The sequence below is a fragment of the Neovison vison genome, chromosome 4, assembly GCF_020171115.1.
Source record: "Neovison vison isolate M4711 chromosome 4, ASM_NN_V1, whole genome shotgun sequence".
NCBI lineage: Eukaryota > Metazoa > Chordata > Mammalia > Carnivora > Mustelidae > Neogale > Neogale vison.
In genome coordinates this window covers 62075515-62097929 of record NC_058094.1, presented here as the reverse complement: position 1 = coordinate 62097929, position 22415 = coordinate 62075515, and the positions used below count along the sequence as shown (strand labels likewise).

The following is a 22415-nucleotide window of genomic DNA, read 5'->3' as shown; positions in this document are numbered from 1 at the left end:
AGCTACTCAGGTGCCCCACCAATCTTTTTTTTTAAAGATTTTATTTATGTATTTATTGGAAGGGGGAGGAGCAGTGGGTAAGGGAGGAGGAGGGGAGAGAATCTCCAGCTGACTCCACACGGAGCTTCAAGCCCACCACAGGGCTTCATCTCAGGACCCTGAGATCATGAACCGAGCTGAAACCAAGAGTCTGACACTTAACCAACCGAGCCACCCAGGGACCCCTATTGTTCCAATTTTAGATAGTCACAGCATTCTGAATTAGTAATTGGGTTCTACAAAGTACCTATGGTGTTGGGGATTTATTTTTCTGAAAGTGAAAAAAAAATATATATATATACACATGTATATATACATATATAACATATATGTATATATGTATATATATATATAAAACTTTTAAATTTTTATCTATTTTCAATTTATTAGCACATTTTAAATATATGCTAAATGTCTTTTGTGTTTCTCTTTTTTGAATGTGTGCCTCATTATATCTATGAGATCAAATCTATACAAACTTCTAGCGATTGCTATTCTGCTTTGGATCAAAAATAGAGTACATCATATTTAAGAAAATGCTGTTTAAAGAATTAATCTTAGGCTAGAAAGAGTTACTAGAAGGTGATTCAACTATTTCAAAAGCACAATTAGTTCTTCAGGATATGGTACTTGGATTTTGAATTCGTAGGGATACGGTTCCTAAACTATATCTGCCCTGATCCTATGTGGGCAGCTAAGCCTCCCTTGGCAAGAAATCACTCCGTTGTAGTGGCCCAGTGAGGTGTGATGATAACAGTGTGGACAGGTTTAGGAGGATTTGTTGGTCAATGGGAAAATCTTGTAAAGTATGCTCAAGTTGACAACACAGCTTTGGGAAGCAAGAGCCAGATGAACCCAAAAATACCTGTCTGGGAACCCTTCAACAAGTCCTTATTTAGAATGCTAAGCTTGCAGCCACAAACAAGGCCTGGATGTCATTTAAAATAAATTCTCATTCAGGATCTTTCATTTTGGGGGAAAAGAAGCTGAAAAACAGGAATGGGCAGTCTAAGTACAGGAGGGACCTATTTTCCTGGCCCCATGCTGGCTGCTCACAAGGGAAGGATTAAAGAGAAGATTAGGAAAATTAACTTCCTTATCTGAGAGGAGAAAAAAAAATTATGCAAAAATGTTATTTCTTTCCAAAAAAAATCACTGAAAGTGTTATGTAAGTGGTCTGTATAACCTGTGAGACCCAAAGTTTCCACTGTTTTCTTTCCACCTGTCTAAAGTCATCAATACCATCAATGGAATATTAACTTCTTGCAATTTTAGAAGCTCCTATCACTAAACAGCTGGCATAAAATGTCACGTTTTAGGAGCTGGGTGTAGTTCTGAAGCCAATTAAAGAATAATCTGGATTATCATGAGAGAGTGTATACACGTGAAAAATAAACCACGCTTGAACTACTGACTGAATGATTAAAAAAGAACAAAACCAAACCAAACCCAAACTTGTGGTGGGGCTAATCGGGTCATTTCTACTGATTAGATATGTGACACCCAACTGCTTTAATTTTCTCCTTAAGAGACTCCCTTTCAACATCGTGAAAATAATAGCCACGTGGAAAGTAAGAAAAAGAACTTCACCATTCCAAAGATTAATTTTGATTGTGGAGAAAGCCCAGTGAATCCCAAACATAGGACAACTGCCAATAAATGGTACAAAGTGGGAGGAAGAAGAAGAAAACCAGAGCAGACCCAGCCAAATTGGCCTGGACACATAAGGACCCACACAGAGCCAGCGAAAGCCTCAAGAGCTAATCCAATCAAAAGACCTATCTAGATTTCATCTGTAACCACTCTCCTATCTCCCCCTTCCCTCGTGTTACAGCCATTTTCTTAGGCCTTTATTATTTCCTACCAGGAGAACTGTGATGATCTACTCTGCTATCAGGCTAGTCTTCCAAACTGTGTAATTCCATCAGGTCCCTCTGCTGTTTTTATACTGTCCGTGGCATCCCCACACCTACAGCACAAAATCTTGGCACTCAGTGCTCCCTGCCGTCCTCCTTTGGGGGCAATGGACCCATCACAAGACTAGATTATGTTCCTGCTGTTGTCAGTTAATAGATGTGTTCTCTGAAGCTGATCATTTAATTTTTCTGAGACCCAGTTTCCCCACTGGAAAAATAAGAAGAAATCAGCTGGATAATAAATGTGAGATAGGTGTGTGAACTCTACAAGCTCATCAAAGGTACGGTATTTTTATTGCCATTTCAATAAATTATGTGCTGCTCATCTTCTGCTGGTCTGGTCCTCCAGATGTATTTTACAGATCGATCTCCAGCAATTTGGCCTATAGTTTCCCTAAATGGTTATCTTCTGCTTCCACCTCTCCCTCTCTGCTACCTGCAACAACAAAATACTGCCTCTCCGATTGTCCACTCCCCTCTCAGAATCCCCAAGGAAGCAAGAGCTCTTATTGATGGAATGCCTCTGAGTATTTTTCTAGTTGGTTTACACTGTTCTCCCAGCAGTGCTGTGATTGCTTTCATTTTGTAGATGGAAAGATTAAGACAGAGCAAGTGAGACTCAGAGAAACAAGGAGGCTATCCTAAGGCCACAGAATGAGGGAAGTCCAAGGCTGGTGGTGGCAGATCAGTGTTGTGTGTGGAAAGCTATGATCTGTGCTCATTCACTGTGTTCCCTTTCACAGGTCTGCAGGAAAATAAGGCCACATTCAATAAGGTAGCAGGAATACACATTTCACGGCCCGCCACTTAGGAGGAAGGGGCTGGCAGTGAAAGGGAGAGAACAACCGTCAAGATAAGGACAAAGAAATGAATGGAGGAGGATCTTTCAGCTGGACAGCCCTCTGACAGTCAAAAACACTATCTTTTTGAAACAAAAAACTAAAAGCTTTTTGTTTGGAGAGTTTGGATTCTGGGTCATTCCACAGTATCTAAAAGTTCTGCTTGGAACCATGAATTATTTCATCATTTCGGTCTAACCCAGCATTGATATCCAAAGAAGAAAGTAATAAAATCAGGAAAGAGTGCTCTGGGATTGAACTGACCACTCGTTACTCTGCTGCACACCTGTCACACTGCCTTTGGGCACTGCTCTGCTGTGGTGGAAAGTGTGTTTTGGGCTTCCCTCATTTATCAAACAGTTCTTCACTGAGAACCCTGGTTGCTATGGCCACCTGTCCACCCAAACTCACTCTCTGCTTTTTCTCTGGCACACAGCTGGGCCATTTCTGCTTTCCTAGATTCCTTTGCCCCGGGCCATGTAAGTAGAAGTGTGTGCCCCTTCTAAGTCTGGTTCATGTAGCCTTCCGTTCTAGCTCCCCCTGCTTTTTCACTCTATGGGTTAGAAAGCTGAGGACAGTGATCACAGAATCCTAAGAGCTAGATGGTGAGATGGCACAACCATGATCTGTGTGACCAAATCTTACCTAAACCAAGTCCCCAGAAAGATCCACTGGAGACCACTAACTAAGGAAGAGACAAATTTCTATTGTCATGACATATCGGGCCTATTTGTTACAGCTGCTGCACCTACCCTAACAAATTCATGTGCTGGCTTGTGCTTCAGTGGGGACCGAGACACAGACACATGATACCTGCACTGAGTTTACGATCTAGGTGGCCACAGTGTGTATCATTGAACTGTCCTGATGTCCCAAGGGCAGGAGCAAAATGAAGCACCACCAAGTTCAGAGCACAATCTAGAGCAGAGGCAGGCATGTTTTTTCTCTAAAGGGAGAGACAAAGATATGATGCTTTGCAGTTCATAGGAAGTCTCTGACACATATTCTCTTTCTTCTTCCTCTCCTTTTTCACGATCCTTTAAAAGTTTAAATAACATTCACAGCTTGAAAGCCCAACAAAAACAAGCCACAAACCAGATCTGGCCTATGGAATGCAGTCTGTCAATTCCTGGCCTAGACCCTTAGGCTTGGTTTTTAAAACCCAATGGAAGAAAAATACTTCATGAATGAAAACTCAAATTTAGGAACTACAAGTAAACTTTTACTGGAATACAGATACATTTACTCATTTGCCTATTGTCTGTGGCTGTTTTGCACGCCTAGGGCAAAGGTGAGCAGTTATGAAGGCATATGGCCCATAAAACCTTCATTTTTGGTAAAGGGTCAGCTAATAAATATTTCCCAGCCTCTGGTTTGGAGCTTCCTAAAGAGAGATTATTCTGTTTAAGTAACCAGATCCTCTACAATCCAGGGAGGACATTGTGTGTCTGCTACTTTGGTGCTATGCCAAGAATTCGGCATCTATACCAGCTACCCCAGAAGATCATCCCTCAAAAGATTTTGTTGGAGTTTAGTGTTTCTCTCTGAAACAGGGTAAGAACAGCAACCTATATTGGTTAACAGGCGTGTTCGAATGAAATTGGCTCTCTCAACTGCTGTCAACATTTTCTCTACTCAGTGTCCTAAATAATTAGTCAACACTCACTAGGGAGGGCTTAGTTGATTTAAATTCACACTGGTGACTAGCAGCCTTCTAAAAGTCTGGTGCATTATAAAACAAATGTTTAGAGAATGGATACATGATCAATCAGTGACACATGCTATTTTCATTATAGGGTTATTGTTATTAATAAGACATAGTGCTGGGCTCTTTTGATTCAGGATACACCTTAGATCTTTCTTCTCCTGGCTTTACCAAAATATATTTGACACAATCGAATTCTTAAAACAATTTGGCAAGCCAAGTCGCCAATTATATAGATGAAGAAACTGAACGTCAGTGTGAATAAACAATTTACTCAGGGTCAACTGAAAAGTCGAAGCTTGGATTTGAGTCTAGATCTATATGAATTCAATTCTGATGCTTTCTATCTCACGATAGGTCGATCTCCCATTGGTACTTCATAAACTTAAAGACTGTACGACATATTACTCCCTGGCCACTATGTCCCAGATTCAAGGTTGTGTTTTGTTGGTTGTTTTGTGTTTTTTTGATAGTCAAGGTTCAATCACACTAAAACAAAATTAGTGTTTAATTTATGTCAGACATTTAGTCTCTAACCCTCTGAGTTTCCTTATCTGTAGAAGGGGCTTGGTAATAGCAATTTCAGAGCACGAATGGTGAATCAAATGAGTATCAAATGAGTATTGGGCACATAGGAAATTATTAATAAGTAGGGCCTACAGTTAAAAATGTTACATTTTATGTTATCTCAAGTGTTCCTGTTTAAGTTTTTGTGTAAAATGAGGAGTGAGGCTCAATATCTTTAGGACCATTTCTAGCCCAAATTCATGAGACACAGGTGTTAAACAACAATAAAAATAAGGTATTGAAACAATGAACCCATTGACTATAGATATCTTGGGGAGTCCTCCCACAAGAAGGAACCGGCTTGGGACATCAGCCCAATACTTACTTGGAATACAAGTTTGGGGTATATGATTTGATATTAACAACAGGATTATATTGTCTAATTTAACAAGGGCATTCAATGGAAAAAAGATCAAGATTTGTTTTCTTCAGCAAAACTGGGGGACATGGATAAGTTTGAAAGCAACTTTTAAATATGCATTAAACCAAAAAAGCTAGGATAGACATGATTAACAACAATCTAATTTATGGTAACACACCCATGGACTTCATTTTCATGCTAATATGTTCTTTCTTTTCTCTTCCCTAGCCAGACCTGTCAGGTACCTAGCACCCTTTTTGTTCCCATCACCTTTGTTATAAAACACTTCCTTATAATGCCCAACATGCCTGCTTCCCACAGCTAGGATTACATGGAAGGTGGGACATTCTCAAACTTTTTTGTACATATTGCTGTAACATGCCCTAATTTTGCATTATATCAACCAGATCCTGTATCCCCTTACTGAATGGCCTACTCATTGAGTTGCCTAAGCTACTGTGACTAAGCTACTTCTCAAGTATCTGGTTCCCATAGAGACAGAACAGCTATCACATTGTCAGGCATTCATTTCTTTATATGCCTGTAGAGTAAGGCCCAACCACATGCTCCCTTTACAATGCTCAGAGACACCACCAAAACTATGCTCCGAGAAAAAAGGCTTGCCCTTCAATGCTTTAAGACTGCTCTCCTTAGTGAAAGGAATGAAAGGGAGGCAAAGTGTTCAGATCAGCTTGGCTATTATTATTGTTTGGAAGAATCCTTGTTGAACCACATATTTTTACAAGGCGTGATTATCAGATTTGAGAGCAAATTTTTCCTGACTCTAAAGTCCTCTAATCAAAAGAACATTAAGCAAGCCTCCTTGCATGCTGCAGGCTACAGTTCAACATCCTCAGCAATGTGTCTTTAGAAGGGATGCCTCATGACATTGAGACAACTGGTGTTCAGTGCAAAAGAGGTGTTCGCAAACATTTAGTATGAAATCATACTAAGAGTGTCTGAGGACCTTCTGATTTAGAGTTGTGTACTGCTGACCCTAAACCTGTCATCTGAAGACCTGTCCTTTCCCGCATGTCCCAGGCTCACCTTCCAAACACCTTCTTGCCTGGTCCAAGTAGATGTCTTCCTCATCTCAACAAATACACAACTAGGCTCCCAGCTGCTTAGGACAAAAACATGGGAATGTTTTTTTCACTCCCCTGTATTACTGACCACCAGTTCAAGACAAATCCTTTACAAATCCTATTTTTCTACTTCCAATAGAATCCAGAAGCCAGTGGGTTCTCTCCATTTCTACTGCTAGTCCATCAGGTCACCCCTACCTCCTTTCCGTTCCCCAACGCTCTTTCCCCGCCATTGTTCTCCACACACAGCCAAAATAACTTGAAAATCTGAATCATATCTTTTCATGTCCTCCCTTGAAGTCCTTCAGTAAATTCTTCTGGGATGTGCAATGAGATTAACCCTCTTGACATGCCTTGTACTTGCCCTCATCCCACCACACATCCTGACTCTGCACCTTCATCACTGAGCTCAGCCACACTTGTCTCTAACATCAAACCATTTCCTGCTTCTGTGCTCACTGCTTTCTCTGCTTAGAACTCTCTTTCCCCTGATGACCACGTTATCAACCAGCCTCTTTAATTCTGACCTGTGGTTCAAAGTCATACTCAGGAAGACCTTCCCCAAACATGCCTTCCAAGGTTACTTTCTTCCCAACCCCTGCCAACTTATAAATGAATGGTTAACTTACATTTAAATATTCCAGATCACCCATACTAAAGAATATATACATTTGGTTTTGAAAATTATAGGAGATAAAACTTTTTATCATATGCTCTAGGATGAGAAAACTAAACAAAATAACAAAATACTATTTGAGGAAACCTCAAAATACTGATGGCTGATACTTTTAAAAATAAAATTTGTGGTACTTGTAATGCTTTGTTTAGATATTGTTGAGGGTCTGAATCAAAAACCCTAAGCTGCCAGTGGTTTCTAGGTTAGGTGTGAATTCCACATGCAAACCAATGATTTATAGCCTGGGATTGACACAAGGTCATTAGGTCATGGGGATGCCTAGTGCCTCACCCAAAGTTGGAGCCTTTTAGTGGTGAACAGAGCCCTGATCAAGACAGCTCTCTGCATCAATCTGGCCCTTAATGCGAAAGCTTTCAAAGATTCGACACTTTCTGGATGGTTTTCAAATGCTGGTGTTCTAAACTCATGCTCATTTCAATGCTTTCTTCCTTAAGAGTTAGTTGTAGGGACATCAAAATGGTTTGGTTAAGAAGACCTTCAGGATTCTTCCTACTAATGATACATTGATATTTCAGCTACTAATCCTTAGTTTGTTAAGTAGTAGTCTTGTGGAAATACTTGTAATAGTATTCATAGAAATACTAGTAATCATATTCACAGAAGGAGGAAGACCAAAACATGCCACAGCTAATATTTATCAGATCCTTATTATGTGCTAGCCACAGAGTAGAGACTTTCTTTGAATGATTGATTCTATGGCTTTATTTTTTTTTCTTAATAATAATCATACTGTACTTTTGTTCACTGTCTCCTTCTCATAGAAAATCTAACAATAAGATGGGGCATTTTGTGCTTTACAGATAACTTATTTCTGAATAGAAATTCGAAGGGTGGATTATTCCAGAATATGTTTGTTCTTACAAATATGCATTTTTTTCCAGCCGTTTTTTGGGGTGGGGGATTAGGTGTAACTCCAGGGTTAAGATAAGGAAAGCTGCATTGTGAAGCTCAACTGATAATTCCTCAACTTTCACTGACAAACTATACCTACATGGCAACACTCAATATTTATGTATGGAAACAATGGGTGCCTGGATAAAATCTGTATCGAGAGGATGCATTTTGCGGGTATCAATTTTAACATTTAGTTGTGATAAACACCTGGAGTCACCAAGTCACAGAATTCATTTCCTAAGGCTCTGAACCAATGGCTTCAATGATGTTAGACTTGTAAATGATTTCTTTAAAGATTAAAAAAATGAAAAATACCATATTCATAGGATAACTTCAGAAATTACCTATCACCACTTTAAACAACACAGTTTTTGTGTAGGAAAAGTTTATGAAACCACCAAGAAATAAATCAAAAAGAATTTCTCAGGTTTTTGAGAAGCTCAAAAGGAGAACATGGAGGCTGAACGTCTCCTCATAGAAGGTAGTCTCTAATACCCTTTCTTTCTTTCTTTCTTTCTTTCTGTCTTTCTCCTTCCTTCCATCCTTGCTTCCTTCCTGTTATCTATCTATCTATCCATCCATCCATCTCAGAGAGAGAGAGAGAAAGACAGTGAGAGAGGAACACAAGCAGGGAGAGTGGGGGAAGGAGAAGCAGACTTCCTTCTGAGTAGGGAGCCTGATGAAGGGCTCCATCCCAAGACCCTGGGACCATGACCTGAGCTGAAGGCAAATGCCCAACAACTGAGCCACCCAGGGACCCCTGTAACGTTCTTTTTTATATACCACACCAAGGTAAGTATTGTAACAACAGTATTTGTCCAATTGGCGTTCAGAGGCCCATTTACACACCATTCACGTACTTTAGCCTCATGACATAGGGATTTATAAAGACATTCATAATGGGTGTTTTGAAAGTAAAATACTAAAACTGCTAATCACTGAAGACAAGAACATGTAAAATATTTGCTCCACTGAATATGTTATGAATAATAAAAGTAAAAGAACGGTGCAAATAAAAAATACCAAAAATTGTTCTATGTCTCTCTATATTTTATTATTTCATCCTAGAACAGTATTCCAAACACTTTTATTCATTAGGGTCTGAAATCAGAATAAATTTAATTGCATAAACTTTTTCTCATTTTTAAGGACCTAAAAAAACTCCTTTTGTTCATTTATATGTTTTTGCCTTACATATATATTGGACTCTATCAATAAATTAAGACGTTCCCCTTCCATACTTTAGATTTATTATTTAAAGTTAAACCACATTCCCATCTGGACAAAAAACTCAGTTCCAGGCATATTTATTCTAAAGAAATTAAAAACTGATGTCTCTTGGTACTCACCCTCCCATATCTGTTGGCATAGGACCCAGTGAGCAAGGAATGGAAAACGATGATTGTCTCGTCCAAGTCCCAGATGAACACCCTCTACAAAGAGACAACAAAATCAATACGTCTTTCCCTTGGTTGAGGAACCTGTTATTCAGTGCACTTCAACATAAATAAGCACTCTTAAAATAGAAGACAGAAGAAAAACCTGAATTTACTGTTTTTAAAATACAACTGTTCCAAAAAGCATCCTCTAGCTTTTCTCCAGAGTATAGCATCAGGTGAGTTATAAAAGAATAATTATATTAGTGACATCAATACAAACATGGGCAAGAAATAGTAATATATGTCCTTTCTACTTCTGAAGTATATTCTTAGTTTACTCTTCTGAAAAAATGAACAATGAGCTAAAACTAGTCTGTTTATAACTTCTTGAGACAGAGAGAGGCCAATAAATTAAAACTCATACGTTTTTCTTACCTCTTCTGCTTATTAAGAAGCATTAAAATAGTGAATCTTATGTTTGATTTTCATCAAGCCATGTATTAAAAAACTATACCTAAAACCTAAAACTTCACATCATCTATTCACCTTATGTTACCTTTGGACTGTTATCACATGGATGGGTTATGTACGACTCCTGCCTGGTTTTCTTCGGACTGCAGACTTGTTAATTGTCAAGAGCCTTAAGTTGTTAACTTAAGCAGACACATCACACAGGCTCTTGATACACTCAAGCTATTTGGAATCAGATTTAAAGGAATTCACTTCAAAAACATCTTCAAGATACCACAGAGGCCTCCCAAGCCTACTTGTCTTCTTCCCCTTTCCACTCATACCAATATATATTCATACACATGGGTTCTGCTGGGAAATTTCCATCTTTTCAGCCAAAATAATCATGTTTTCCACCATCAGATTTCACTGGGCAAAATGCAGAAACTAATTGCAGTGGATTCAAGGTTATGAAATCTACCCTTCAAGGTTTTATTTAATCCCTCCTGCTTTTGAACTCCACCAAAACAGGTCTCATAAGATGACTACCATTTCAGTTTAGAACATCCCAGGTTTTCCTTTCTCAATATCTATGAGTGTGTCTTTAATTTTCAAAGTGGATTTTAGTAAGTCTTTTTAGTATGACTATTAATTAAAATGACAATGATATAGAACATATAGACAATGATATAAAAGAATTTTCCTCATGCAAAAGGATATAATTTTCTATTTTAAAGAGAAATAACCAGATACTTTACATGTAGTTAAAATGGTAGAGAAAACAGAAGTGATTATTTTTAACTATAAGTAAAAGAAAAGAGAAAGAAAATGCTTTACTTATGATACAGAGAAGAAAGCAGTTACAAAGCATTTGGACATCTTGATGACGGCCATTTACATTACAGATGTCTAAAACTACCCTTTAACTACCAAGATACCTTGTTATTTACCAGGGCACTGGCAATGACATACCTCGAGGTCAGAATCCGGGGGAGGTGAAGGATTATTGTTTCTTCGGCCCCGTCCGCGGGACTTCCCATCTGAACTTCGGCGCAATCGATCAGAATCTGAGTCTTTAATAGGTGTTGATGGGCTGTGGATTGTACTGTACTCTGTAGAAATACAGAAAGGCCTTTTATCTTTTGGTTCTATTACCATGGTGTCAAGATCAATCTTGTTTTAATTTTGGGGGAAGCTTGAAGAGTAAAACACGTTTCATTCTGTTCCCTTTCATTGCTGTTTACCTCGATTGATAAATAATTTATGAGATACTGAATACCAAAAATCCATTCTTTTGAAAGAATATGTGATCAGAAATGAAAAAAAAATTAATTGATAGTGCAAGATTGGAGGCTGTAGGAAGTTGCCTAGTTTTTCTTTGTGGTTGTCCATGATGAGACAAAGCTCACCCATCCCCACTTCCACGTATGTGTTTTTCTTTCATTCCACACAAGCAGGGCCCGGCCATACCAAGAGAGGTTCACACAGGTGCCTTATCAGCCACTCTCCCACCTATGAAAGTCTTCTGGTTCACAGAAAGAAAAGAAAAATCAACTCTGGGACAGGAAAAAACTGTCTCCCAAGGCAGATGTTTCTTTGAAAATTTCAAAATCTCCTTTTCTCTCTCATTCTATGTGAGAACAAAGGAGTGGCAAGATAAGGAAGAACAGACATATGGGCAATACCCATACCTTGAGAGCATCCATCACAGATTCTCACTGTATCTTAGTCTCTAAACCAAAAATCCCAAACAGAGAGCACATTAAAATTGCTCACCTGGGTAACTCAGAGAAATCACAGAAACGACAAAATAAAGAATCACCCCTAACGAGCTACAGGAACGGCTGAGTAGTGGTGACTATAGAGTTGGGCTGGGAGCACTCTTACCCTGCTCCAAAATGAGCAAAAACCCCTTACAGTTTCTTCTTTTCTCCAGTCCATGCATTAAACAACTTCGACCTCCCCAAATGCTTTGGCAGATTTCTCTTCTGGATACAGTTTGGAATCTCCCAAGGTGGTATAAGGAATGATAATTCTTATTGAGATGTTGTTTATATTCCATTTCACCAAACAGAGAAGTAGTGAGAACAGCTGAATATCTGGTAGCCTCTATTAATATACTATCATCCCTAACTGTATCCAGAAGGCCAGCGGTGTGTCAAACCATGTGGTCTCAGTATTACTTCCAAGTTTAAGGCTTAAGCCTTAGGAGGTGGGGTGGATAGGAATGGACTTCAACAGAGTAAATTCCACTTCTAAACCACATAGAACAGCCCTACATCTTCTGTTTTAACTTTAAAATCCAAACAGATTCCTATCACTTTTGGATGAGGCTTTTGCATGTCTTCTGCCATAGAAAGCAAGACAGCAAACTTCTTCATATGCACCAGTTATGGGGTCCTTGTACCCAGGAACCACCATCGTAACATACAAGCTTGTTAATTAATTATGGCCAGAAAGTCCAAAACAACTTTTCACTACGTCAGCATATGTAGTTCCATGGGATGCATTTTTGAGCTAACCTATCTTGTAGAACTATCAAAATACAGTGCTGGCTGGTCAAACTTTAACATTCTCCAAATACACATGTGATCCTTTTCTTACAGAAGCAGAGGACTGTGGTATCCTCTCCTCAAAATGTTCAAAGCCAAGCATCTGCCTTCCATGTTTTATAGAGAATTAGGCCTCTGAAGAAATACATATTTTTAAGGAGCTCACAGAATTCAAAGTTGTGTTTTGAAGAAAAAGTCTTGACCTTCTCCTTCTTTAAAAATTCTGTAACTACATCTCTGTGCAAACCTGGATAGCCACCATCTGAGAACACATGCCAATTTATTTACCAGTGTCAAAACAACATTTACTTTGCAACTGGCATAACTGGCATCTAAATTTGACTCGTACTTCAAGTATTTGACTGCAAAGTCCATCTTCAGTTGTGAGTTCTCCACCTTTTGAGGTTCATATTTGAGAAGAAGCTAAAAGATGTGAAGCAATGTATCATATCATATAATGTCTTTCGCTTTGACTTCTAGCTAGTTTAGGGCGAATTTTTTTCACCAAGTATTTCATCTTACCAAGGTTTTCTTACTCTAGATTTCTCCTATGGATTACTCATTCCTTTAGTTTTTGGTGTATATTTCTTTATTCCTGTGTTAAAACCCAATTAAAGCTTTTAAAAAATGTATTCCATCTTTCTTTTTTTTTTGAAATAAAAATGAATATTAAATTGATTACTCAATTCTATAAACCTATCCCCAAAGAAACTAAGTTCAATGAACAAAGTATACAGGTAGATTTCTTAATTATCTTATCTAAAGTTTTTCCAGGTGGAAAAGAAGCCCTTAAATATGGACAATCTGATACTTCTAAATATTAAAACACATACACACACACACACACCCCTTATAGGCTTCAACTTATTAGAAGGAATATAAAAGTTAAATGATGCAAGTTAGATTTTATTTTATTTATTTTTTTAAAAGATTTTATTTATTCATTTGACAGAGACTGAAATCACAAGTAGGCAGAGAGGCAGAAAGAGAGAAGGGGGGAAGCAAGCTCCCTGCTGAGCAGAGAGCCCCTTATGGGACTCGATCCCAGGACCCTGAGATCATGACCTGAACTGAAGGCAGAGGCTTAACCCACTGAGCCACCCAGGTGCCCCAATGCAAGCTAGATTTTTAAAAAATCTCTTCCTCTTTGTTCTATGAGATGGGAATAAACACTTCTACTCTCCTAACCAGTTTTCCTGACTCTATTCTCCTTCCTTCTATTAGTGTAAAACAACTCAACAAATAATTTAATCTTCTAATCCACTGAAATCTCATGTTTCATTAAAATCCTTTCCAAATTATTCAACTTTACCCCCACTGAGATAATGAATGTGAAAATAGAAGAGCATTTATTTCACTTAACAAACAATGACTGCATGCCCATACTATTTCAGGCACTGTACCAAGAGCTTGAAGTATGATGATGTACCATACAGATATAGTCTTTTTGGAGCTTAAAATTCAGAGGAAGGCACTGATTTATGAACAAAAATAAGAGATTAGAAAACAATAGAGAAAGGGTCATGACATGAGAAAGGTAGAGTGCTGGGAAACCATAGAGCAAGTCCACATAACTTAGATTTACAGGATTATAGAAGCGTCCTGAAGATGAAGAACAAACTTACCAGTAAAAAATGGAATATAAATGTTCTCCAGGCAGGGACATGAGCATGTGTGACGGTGGGGAAAGAGAGAGAGAGAGAGAGAGGAGAGGAGAGGAGAGAGAATGTCAAAGAATTGAAAAAAAAAAAAAATTAATCTGACCTGATTCTACAGAGGAAGAATACAGAGATGAGGCTGGATTGCAGGCAAAGAATTTAAGAATGGAGGGATGAAATCAAATTTCCAACTTGGACAGATGGTTCTAGCTCCACTATGGTGCAGGTGCTGGTGGCAAGTCAAGAGTGAGAAGCAGAGACCAGCCAGGAGGATAATTCAGTGGGCGATGTTAGTAGTTTAACAGCAGGGAAGGTGAAGGTATAAGGCACAAGGCATGGGTTTAGGAAGAAGGGATTATGGGGAAGTGTGTAGATGAGAATTCACATTCAACTTTGAACATACTGAACTTGAAGAGTCTGCGGTATTCAAGATGTCCAGTAGGCTGCTAGACTGCTCTGAAGCTGAGGAAAGAAAATGTGGGCTGGGTTTAGGTTTGGAAATTGATGCCATACATAATGTGATTAAAGAAATGGGTATGATTAAAGACATGGAGGGTATGTAGAGGGACAGGCAGAGAAAAATGGGTAGGACATGAGGAAGAAAACAAAGGTTAGTGTGTTGTAGAGGAAAGAGTATGTCCCGAAGGAAAGAGTGATCAATTTGGCTGATCTGATCAGCCTAAAGATAAGCTAAAGTGAAGACTGACTCCAAGAGTTCTTGAAGATTTAGAGTCCATGAGGACTTTGGCACACATGGCAGAAGTATTGATTTGAGAAGTATTGAGGTGGTGGACTAGCAGGATAAAAATGAGATAGCAGAAGGTAGAAGAGTAAACAGGGGTTGTTACTGAAGACCCTATAATGGCCAAATTCAATAATTATATTTTAGTTCTTAGTCTTATTGCACTTTGCTGTGACTGTGCTGACCACTGGCTCTTCTAAACTGGGTTCCGTTAGAGTAACTGACTTCTCACTTCTCGTCCTCCCACTTTTGCTTCTCATCCTCCCACTCACACTATTACTTCTGACCCTTTAGATACCTCTTCCTCTACCCAAAGCTTAAATGTTAGTGCTTTTGTATTAGTGATACTCAAATTGATCTGGGACAAAATAAGAAGCTTGTATCATGATGTTAATTAATGCAATGCTCCCTTCATCAAAAGTCTCGCTAAGATTAAAAACAGAAGTTGAAGTACACAGTGTGCTCAGCGATGCTGTTGATTATATTCTGAAGCAAATCCTCATGTCACATGGACTATTACTAAACAAAGTGGATAGGTGGCCAGTTGGTGGAGTATATCTTGAGCAGCAGTACAGGAGAATTTTCTCTATGGCTCTCTTATCTCACTACAAGCTCTCGGCAGTTTGTAGTATTTGCAAGAGGGATTTCAATGATAACTTTCAGGCTGATGATTCTAAAGCCTCTTGATCTGTTGACCTGAACACCTCAGTGTTTGCTAACCCTCTCTACCTGAATACTCCATGGGCACCACAACTAAAGCTATCTCCACATGCAAGAGCCTCCTCTCTTAATGAGTCTGCTTAATGGTACCAACATCTACCCAGTTTTTCAAGACAGAAATTACTTGTTAGCTCCATCATCTAGACTAAGTTTTGTGGATTTTACCTTTTGAATACTTTTAATTCCAAGTTCAGGCTTTCATCATCCCTGCCTTGATTCTTGCAACAGGCGGCTTTCAAGCTTCCTACCCACAACCTTTCAATTACCACCTACATCAACATGACAGAAAGCTTTGAAACTTCAATGCTCCAAACTCCTAGGGTAGAATAGGAAGGACAGTCTAGATTATAGGATTTTAAGACTGAGCTATGGACTCAACTGCTATGTTTCAAGTCACAATCCCACTGCTTATGAGAAGTATGACTTTGGATAAGTTAATTACCTTTTCTATGAGTGAGTTTCATCATCTGTAAAATCAGAATAAATGAGATAAGTAAAACCAGTATAAGTAAAACCAGAATAAATGAGATAAGTAAAACCAGTATACTAAAGGTAGTTAGAACCGGGCATGACACTAGCACTCTACTATGTTAGCTACCTTGAAACACAGAGAAATCCCACCAAGTCCAACTTCTCTCTCCTCTTCATACTCTCCACTTCAGACAGTCACACCTAATTTTCTGAGTTCTTTGAGCATGTCATGCTCTTTCATGACACTGAACATGCTATTCCACTTTTTTAGAATGCTCTTTCTTTATACTTACTACCCCTCCCCTGATTTATCTGTGAAATTCCCATGAACACCTAAAGTTCATGTATGTTCTTCATGAATTTTCTATCTAAATCTGAGTCCCTGTTTTGCAGTTATGTTGATCTCTGTTGTAGGGTTATACAATTTTTGCAATCATTTATGGCCATAGTGAATAACAACTTGAGTTATTTTGAGCAAATGTCCATTACTCCTGCTCTTAGAGGAAAGAAGCTGGTGGTGTTCATTTTATATTCTGAGAATGCATTGAGAGTCCAGAGCACCAAGTACACATTAAAAAAAAAAAAAAAAGATGACTGAAGGAATGAATGTTTCTCAAGTTTGGCTGTTGCTCTATTAAGTCTATGAAGATTACTTACCTAATTATTCCTACTAGCTAGTCAAAATATTTCAAAATGAGAAATTTGTTTTTAAAGCTTATTTAAACATTAATGTTTACATATTCAATCATAAAATTTTAGAATCTACATAAGATCATTAACATTCTTACATTTGTAAGTATTACTGAAGAGTTCCATAAATCCTTCAATATTGCAAAGGAAAACAGAACTGGAACTCAGAGGATTCCATTTAGTTCCTCTTGGCTCTCTCTGAGCTGAGTTCATAACTCCTATATATAAGATTCCTGGAGTCTTAGGGACATTTCTTCCATGTTTTTTAACCTCTTGGTCTATCAAATTGAGGACACAGCCTAGATGATTTAGCCTTAAAGTTTTATTATCTGTGACATACAATATTTACCACATCTTTCTAGCTGTTAGCTTTTATTCTTTCCCTCTTACATAGTCACCTTCAGACTAATCTATACAAAATACCATGGCAACACCAACCATCAGAATCCATCAGCACCTAGCGCAAATTCCTTATCTGGTTTTAGTTCTCATGCTATTCCTGGACATGTTAGCTACTTTCTTATACACATTGCCAAATAGTTTTCAAAATGATTGTATCAATTTAAATTCTGTCAATTTTACCACAGCGTTACACACAATGATTATTATTGTTTTAAAGAAGTCCTTGCTATTTTACTCAGTGTAGAATAGTAGTGGTTTTAATTAGGACATATTGGAGATACTTACAAATATGGATTTGAAAACTATACTTCCCTTTATGAACTATCCAAATCTTTGGCAATTCTTTATACTCCTTTTACTAATAAATACAAAAGTTTTAACCTCTTTTTTATATTTGTAGATACTTTTCCACTCGATAGCTCCTCAAATATTCAAATGATGCTGGTATTTCCCTAAATTATGTCTTCCTTCACAGAAGTTTTTTTATTTTTATGTAGTCCTGCATTATATAAAGCACAGCCTGTTGGCCTGGTTGACTCCTTGAAGATTTAGGGATAAGCATTTGCATTTATTCTAAGTGGAGCAGAGAATTTTTGATCTAACTTTATAATCCTGGGACTATATATGCCAGTGGTAGTTGTAAAGGAAGTAGAATACAGGGTTCCTGCAAGCGCACTTCTCTTTGCTTTGGGAGGATGGAAGCTCTCCGTCCTTGTTTCTAAGTTTAACTGAGGTGAAAGACTACTCCTCTGAAACAGAATCAAGTAACCAGACTCTGTGTGGACAGGCAGCTCTTGCCACATATATAATGATAATTGGGTTGAGGCCAGGAAAGCTACTATCTCTGGCTAGACCCTGAATCTACGCTAAGACAATACCAATTACAAGAGGAAGTACAGAGCTTTGTGGGATAGCCTTATAGAGATTACCTAGATTGAATGAACCTGATACATGGCAATCAATAGTTGTATTCCACTTGCTGCTACAGGGGACTCAGACAAAAAGAACAGGCTGTCTTACTTTCCTAAAAGCAGGTGTTGTCATGTTTGAGACTCAACATTTTAAGTATACGGACAGTTACACAGGTTGAGTGTGAAGATGTCAGCAACTGACCATGTGGCACCCCCAAACTTTGAGACTCTCAAAATCAACATATGTATATGTAAAAATCCTCTCAAAAGGGACGAATCAAGCCAAAATCAGGAAGATTGAGAGAAGAATGCAGAGACATTAATTCTGATTCCATGAGGAAAGGTTATTCTGATTACCCTGACATTTCCCATAGGGAGGCCACAAGCCCAACAAATCCTAAACCACCATTGGGTTTATTTCTGTTTATAATTTTTAAAATTGGTTTTCCTATGAGGTAAAAAAAAAAAAAAAAAAAAAAAAAACCAAAACTACTCTATAAAGCTGAGTTTGATTACTTTAAGGTAAATATGGGGTTGCTTCTTACTCCAAGGATGGGTTCTGTAATCAATGAGTAAAGTAGGAAAACCACATATACTCAGTTTCCCAGAAACCCTCTCTCAAATAGCTACACTGTGAGGTAAAAGAGCAGTGAAAGCCACTGGTGGGATAGCGATGTAGAGATAACATAGGTACCCAGAGAGAGGCATGGAGTTGACTTGCCCACAATATCTTTTTTTCTGTCTCTATTCGTTAATGAAAAAGATAGCAATTTTTTTTTAATGGTCAGATAGTAAATACCTTGGGCTTTGTGTGTCTTAACTCTGCCATTATAGTGGAAAAGCAACCATAGACAAAATATTAATAAAGGAACAGGGTGGTGGTGTCTCCAAAAGCAGGGGAAACAAAGGCAAAAATTAGCTATCGGGACTTATAAAGACGAAAGGCTTTTTGCACAGCATAGGAAACAGTGGACAAAACCAAAGCACAGACTACAGAATGGGAGAAGATATTTGCATATGTTTTATCAGATAAAGGGTTGGTTAGTACCCAAAATCTATTAAGAAATTATCAAAGTCAACATCCAAAGAACAAATAATCCAGCGAAGAAATGGGCAGAGGACATGAACAGACATTTCTCCAAAGAAGACAGACAAATGGCCAACAGACACATGTAAAATTGCTCAACATTACTCAGCATCAGGGAAATACAAATAAAAACCACAATAAGATATCACCTCACACCAGTTAGAATGGCTAAAATTAACAAGTCAGGTAACGACAGATGTTGGTGAGGACACGGAGAAAGGGGAACCCTCCTACACTGTTGGTGGCAATAAAAACTGGTGTAGCCACTCTGGAAAACAGTATGAAGGGTCCTCAAAACGTTGAAAATAGAGCTACCGTATGACCCAGCAATCTCACTACTGAGTATTTACCCTAAAGATACAAATGTAGTGATCTGAAAGGGCACATGCACCCCAATGCTTACAGCAGCAATGTCCACAACAGCCAAACTATGGAAAGAGCCCAGACATCCATTGACAGATGAATACAAAATACAAGGGAATATTATTTAGCCACCAAAAAAAGGAAATCTTACCATTTGCAACAATGTGGATGAAACTAGAGTGTGTTAATCTAAGTGAAGTAAGTCCGAAAAAGACAATTATATGATTTCACTCATGTGGAATTTAAGAAACAAAACAGTAGAGAATAGAGGAAGGGAAGGAAAATAAAACAAGATGAAAACAGAGAGGGAGACAAACCATAAGAGATTCTTAACCATGGGAAACAAACTGAGGGTTGCTGGAGGGGAGATGGGGTAACTGGGTGATGGGCATTAAAGAGGGCACATGATGCAATGAGCACTGGGTGTTATATGCAAATGATGAATCACTAAACTCTACCTCTGAAACTAGTAATACTTTTTTAAAATTAATTAAATTGAATTTAAAAAATAAACAAGTATGGCGGTGTTTCAACAAACCTTTATCAAACAGATTTGGCTTGTGGGAGTATATAATTGTATTCATTAGGGAAATAGTGTGTTAATATGAGATTCCAGTAAGTGACTCCCTTATGACTATGCGATTTAAGTGACTGTCACCTTACTACTCTGGGTGATATTGCTTCTTCAACATTGCTGCAAACCTTAAATGTTAACATCATGATACAAATAATAAGTGAACCATGTTGCCAAACTAACTGGAGAACAAGGTCCAAAACAAGGTGTTTATTTTTTTTGGAATTGATAATAAATAGAAAAGGAATTTAATTTAATATGTACTTTTTTAAAGTACATATTATCCCAGGTGGGAAGTGACTCTAGCAGTCATGGTATCAATATATATCTACTTTGAATATGCAAACAAGGTTCTGTTTTTCTCATGAACACAGTAACTTGGCATGCAAAATAGATCAGAGTCTCCTTGGGTTGGTAGGAACACTGGATGCATATATCGTGCGAGTGATTTTGTGTCCTTGTCTCTAGCAGAATGACTCTAGGCAGGCACCAAACGTAATGAAACTGCTGTAGGTTGGGCACTGCTCTAGGTGTGTGGCCTTGGGGATGCTTTCTTACAGGACTCTTTGTAGTTGACAGAATCTGGAGGACACAATCACAAGCTACCCCAGCAGGCAAGCACATCAGGGACACTGGATGATGAGCTAAGCCGTCTTTCTAAGAAAAATTTAAATGCCCAGCCATTGTCAAGCCATGCTGTTCACCACACGGGAAAATTAGGAAATTTAGGTGAAAGATCCAATGGCAAAGGGGCAGGTAGGCCTTTCCCACTGAGCACTTAGATGTCCTGGACTAACGGTGACCTCTAATAACTGAATCTGAAGAACATTCCTTCGCAGGCTCACCCCAGCCCTCTGACGACAGGCTCGCCTCTGCCCTCTGACGACATTTTGTAAAATGGATTCTCTTCTCCTGTAAGGCCATCAGGAGGAGCGCTGCCTGGAATCAACCTCTCTACTCAGACCCTCTCAGAGCTGAAAACTGAAATTCCTACTATTGTCAAGCCTCTAGAGAAATTCCAGTGGTGGCCTAAACTTCCTGCTTGAATTCCTCTGTGTCAGAAGGCAATACCACAGACAACGAAATGTGTGTGCGTGCACAGATTCGCTCAGCTACTTTCATTTCCCAGTAAGAGGGCAACAAAGTTGGAAACCTTTGAAAAGGTCTTTATAGACAGCATTAAATTAAAGAAAAAATCCTTGAAACAAATCATTCTTGTTTGCAAGGCCAGGCGCCATGCTTGGCTCTCCCATGTTTTGCATTTATGCTTGCTGCCCTGGTCAACTCATGCAAACATGTAAGGTTTAAATAGCATTTGTGATGAGCCACAAATTTAGGTCCTGAATTTTCCTACCCAACAGACTTATCCACCGAACAACCTACTTGCCATCTTCCCCTGGATTTCTAACAGCCAGGGCACCACAAACTTAACACGTGCTCAACAGAAATCCTGATTTCTCCAACAATACCTTCTCTTCCTGCCATTTCTACCATATTAATAAGTGGCAAATGCCCTTTTTTAGCTCTTTGGGCCCAAAACTGTGGTGTCGTGATTCCTCTCTTATTAACTCTTCACATTAAATCCACCAACAAATTCTGATAGCTCTACTTTCCAATCTCTCTAAAATCTGACCACATTCACCACCTCCTCCCCTATCATCTGAGCCTGCCCAAGCTCCCTCCTCTTGGGCCACAAGAACCATCTCCTGCGTGACCACCATGCCCCTTCTTCCTTTGCTTATTCTAAGTCCAACAAGCAGACAGATTCTATTTTAAATATAATGATACCATGTCACTTTTATGCTTAAACACTTCTCACCTCATTCAAAACAAACAAAAAATCCAAAGTCTTCCCCGGGCCTACAAGCCTTCTATGATTAGGATTCTTACCTCCCTACCCCAGACCCCTTCCACTCTCCACCCCACAGTGATCCAGTGACACTGGCCTTCCTGTTGCTGGTCCATCCACCAAACACAGTCCTGCCTCCAGGCTTGGGGAACTGCTGTTTCCTCTCCAAGAACACTCTCCTTCCCACCCCCAAGACTCAGAGGTGGCACTCTCTACTCAGTAATTCCAGTTCTCAGCTCAAATGTCATCCTGCCAGACCATGCTTCTGAAAGAATTTGTCTACCCTAACTCTATCTATTTTACAAATTGTTTCATCCTTCCAAGCACTTCTGATAACCAGAGGCATTTTACATTGACTTGTAGTCTGTGTGCTGCCGGGTGCCCTGTGTCTAGAACAGCGCCTGGAATATACCAGAGGCTCCATAAACATCCATTGTTGAATGAGCTAACAACCCAGCATGTGG

General features: G+C 38.8%; 1 protein-coding gene across 1 annotated transcript in view; it reads right to left on the bottom strand.

The window, feature by feature from the left end:
• Positions 1 to 22415, bottom strand: part of EYA1 (EYA transcriptional coactivator and phosphatase 1) — a 174894-nt gene that overhangs the window by 71914 nt on the left and 80565 nt on the right. The window contains exons 10-11 of the mRNA XM_044245466.1: positions 10905 to 11044; positions 9453 to 9536 (exon numbers count right to left, since the gene is read on the bottom strand). Coding sequence (XP_044101401.1) covers positions 9453 to 9536; positions 10905 to 11044 — 224 coding nt within the window. The remainder of the gene's footprint in view (positions 1 to 9452; positions 9537 to 10904; positions 11045 to 22415) is intronic.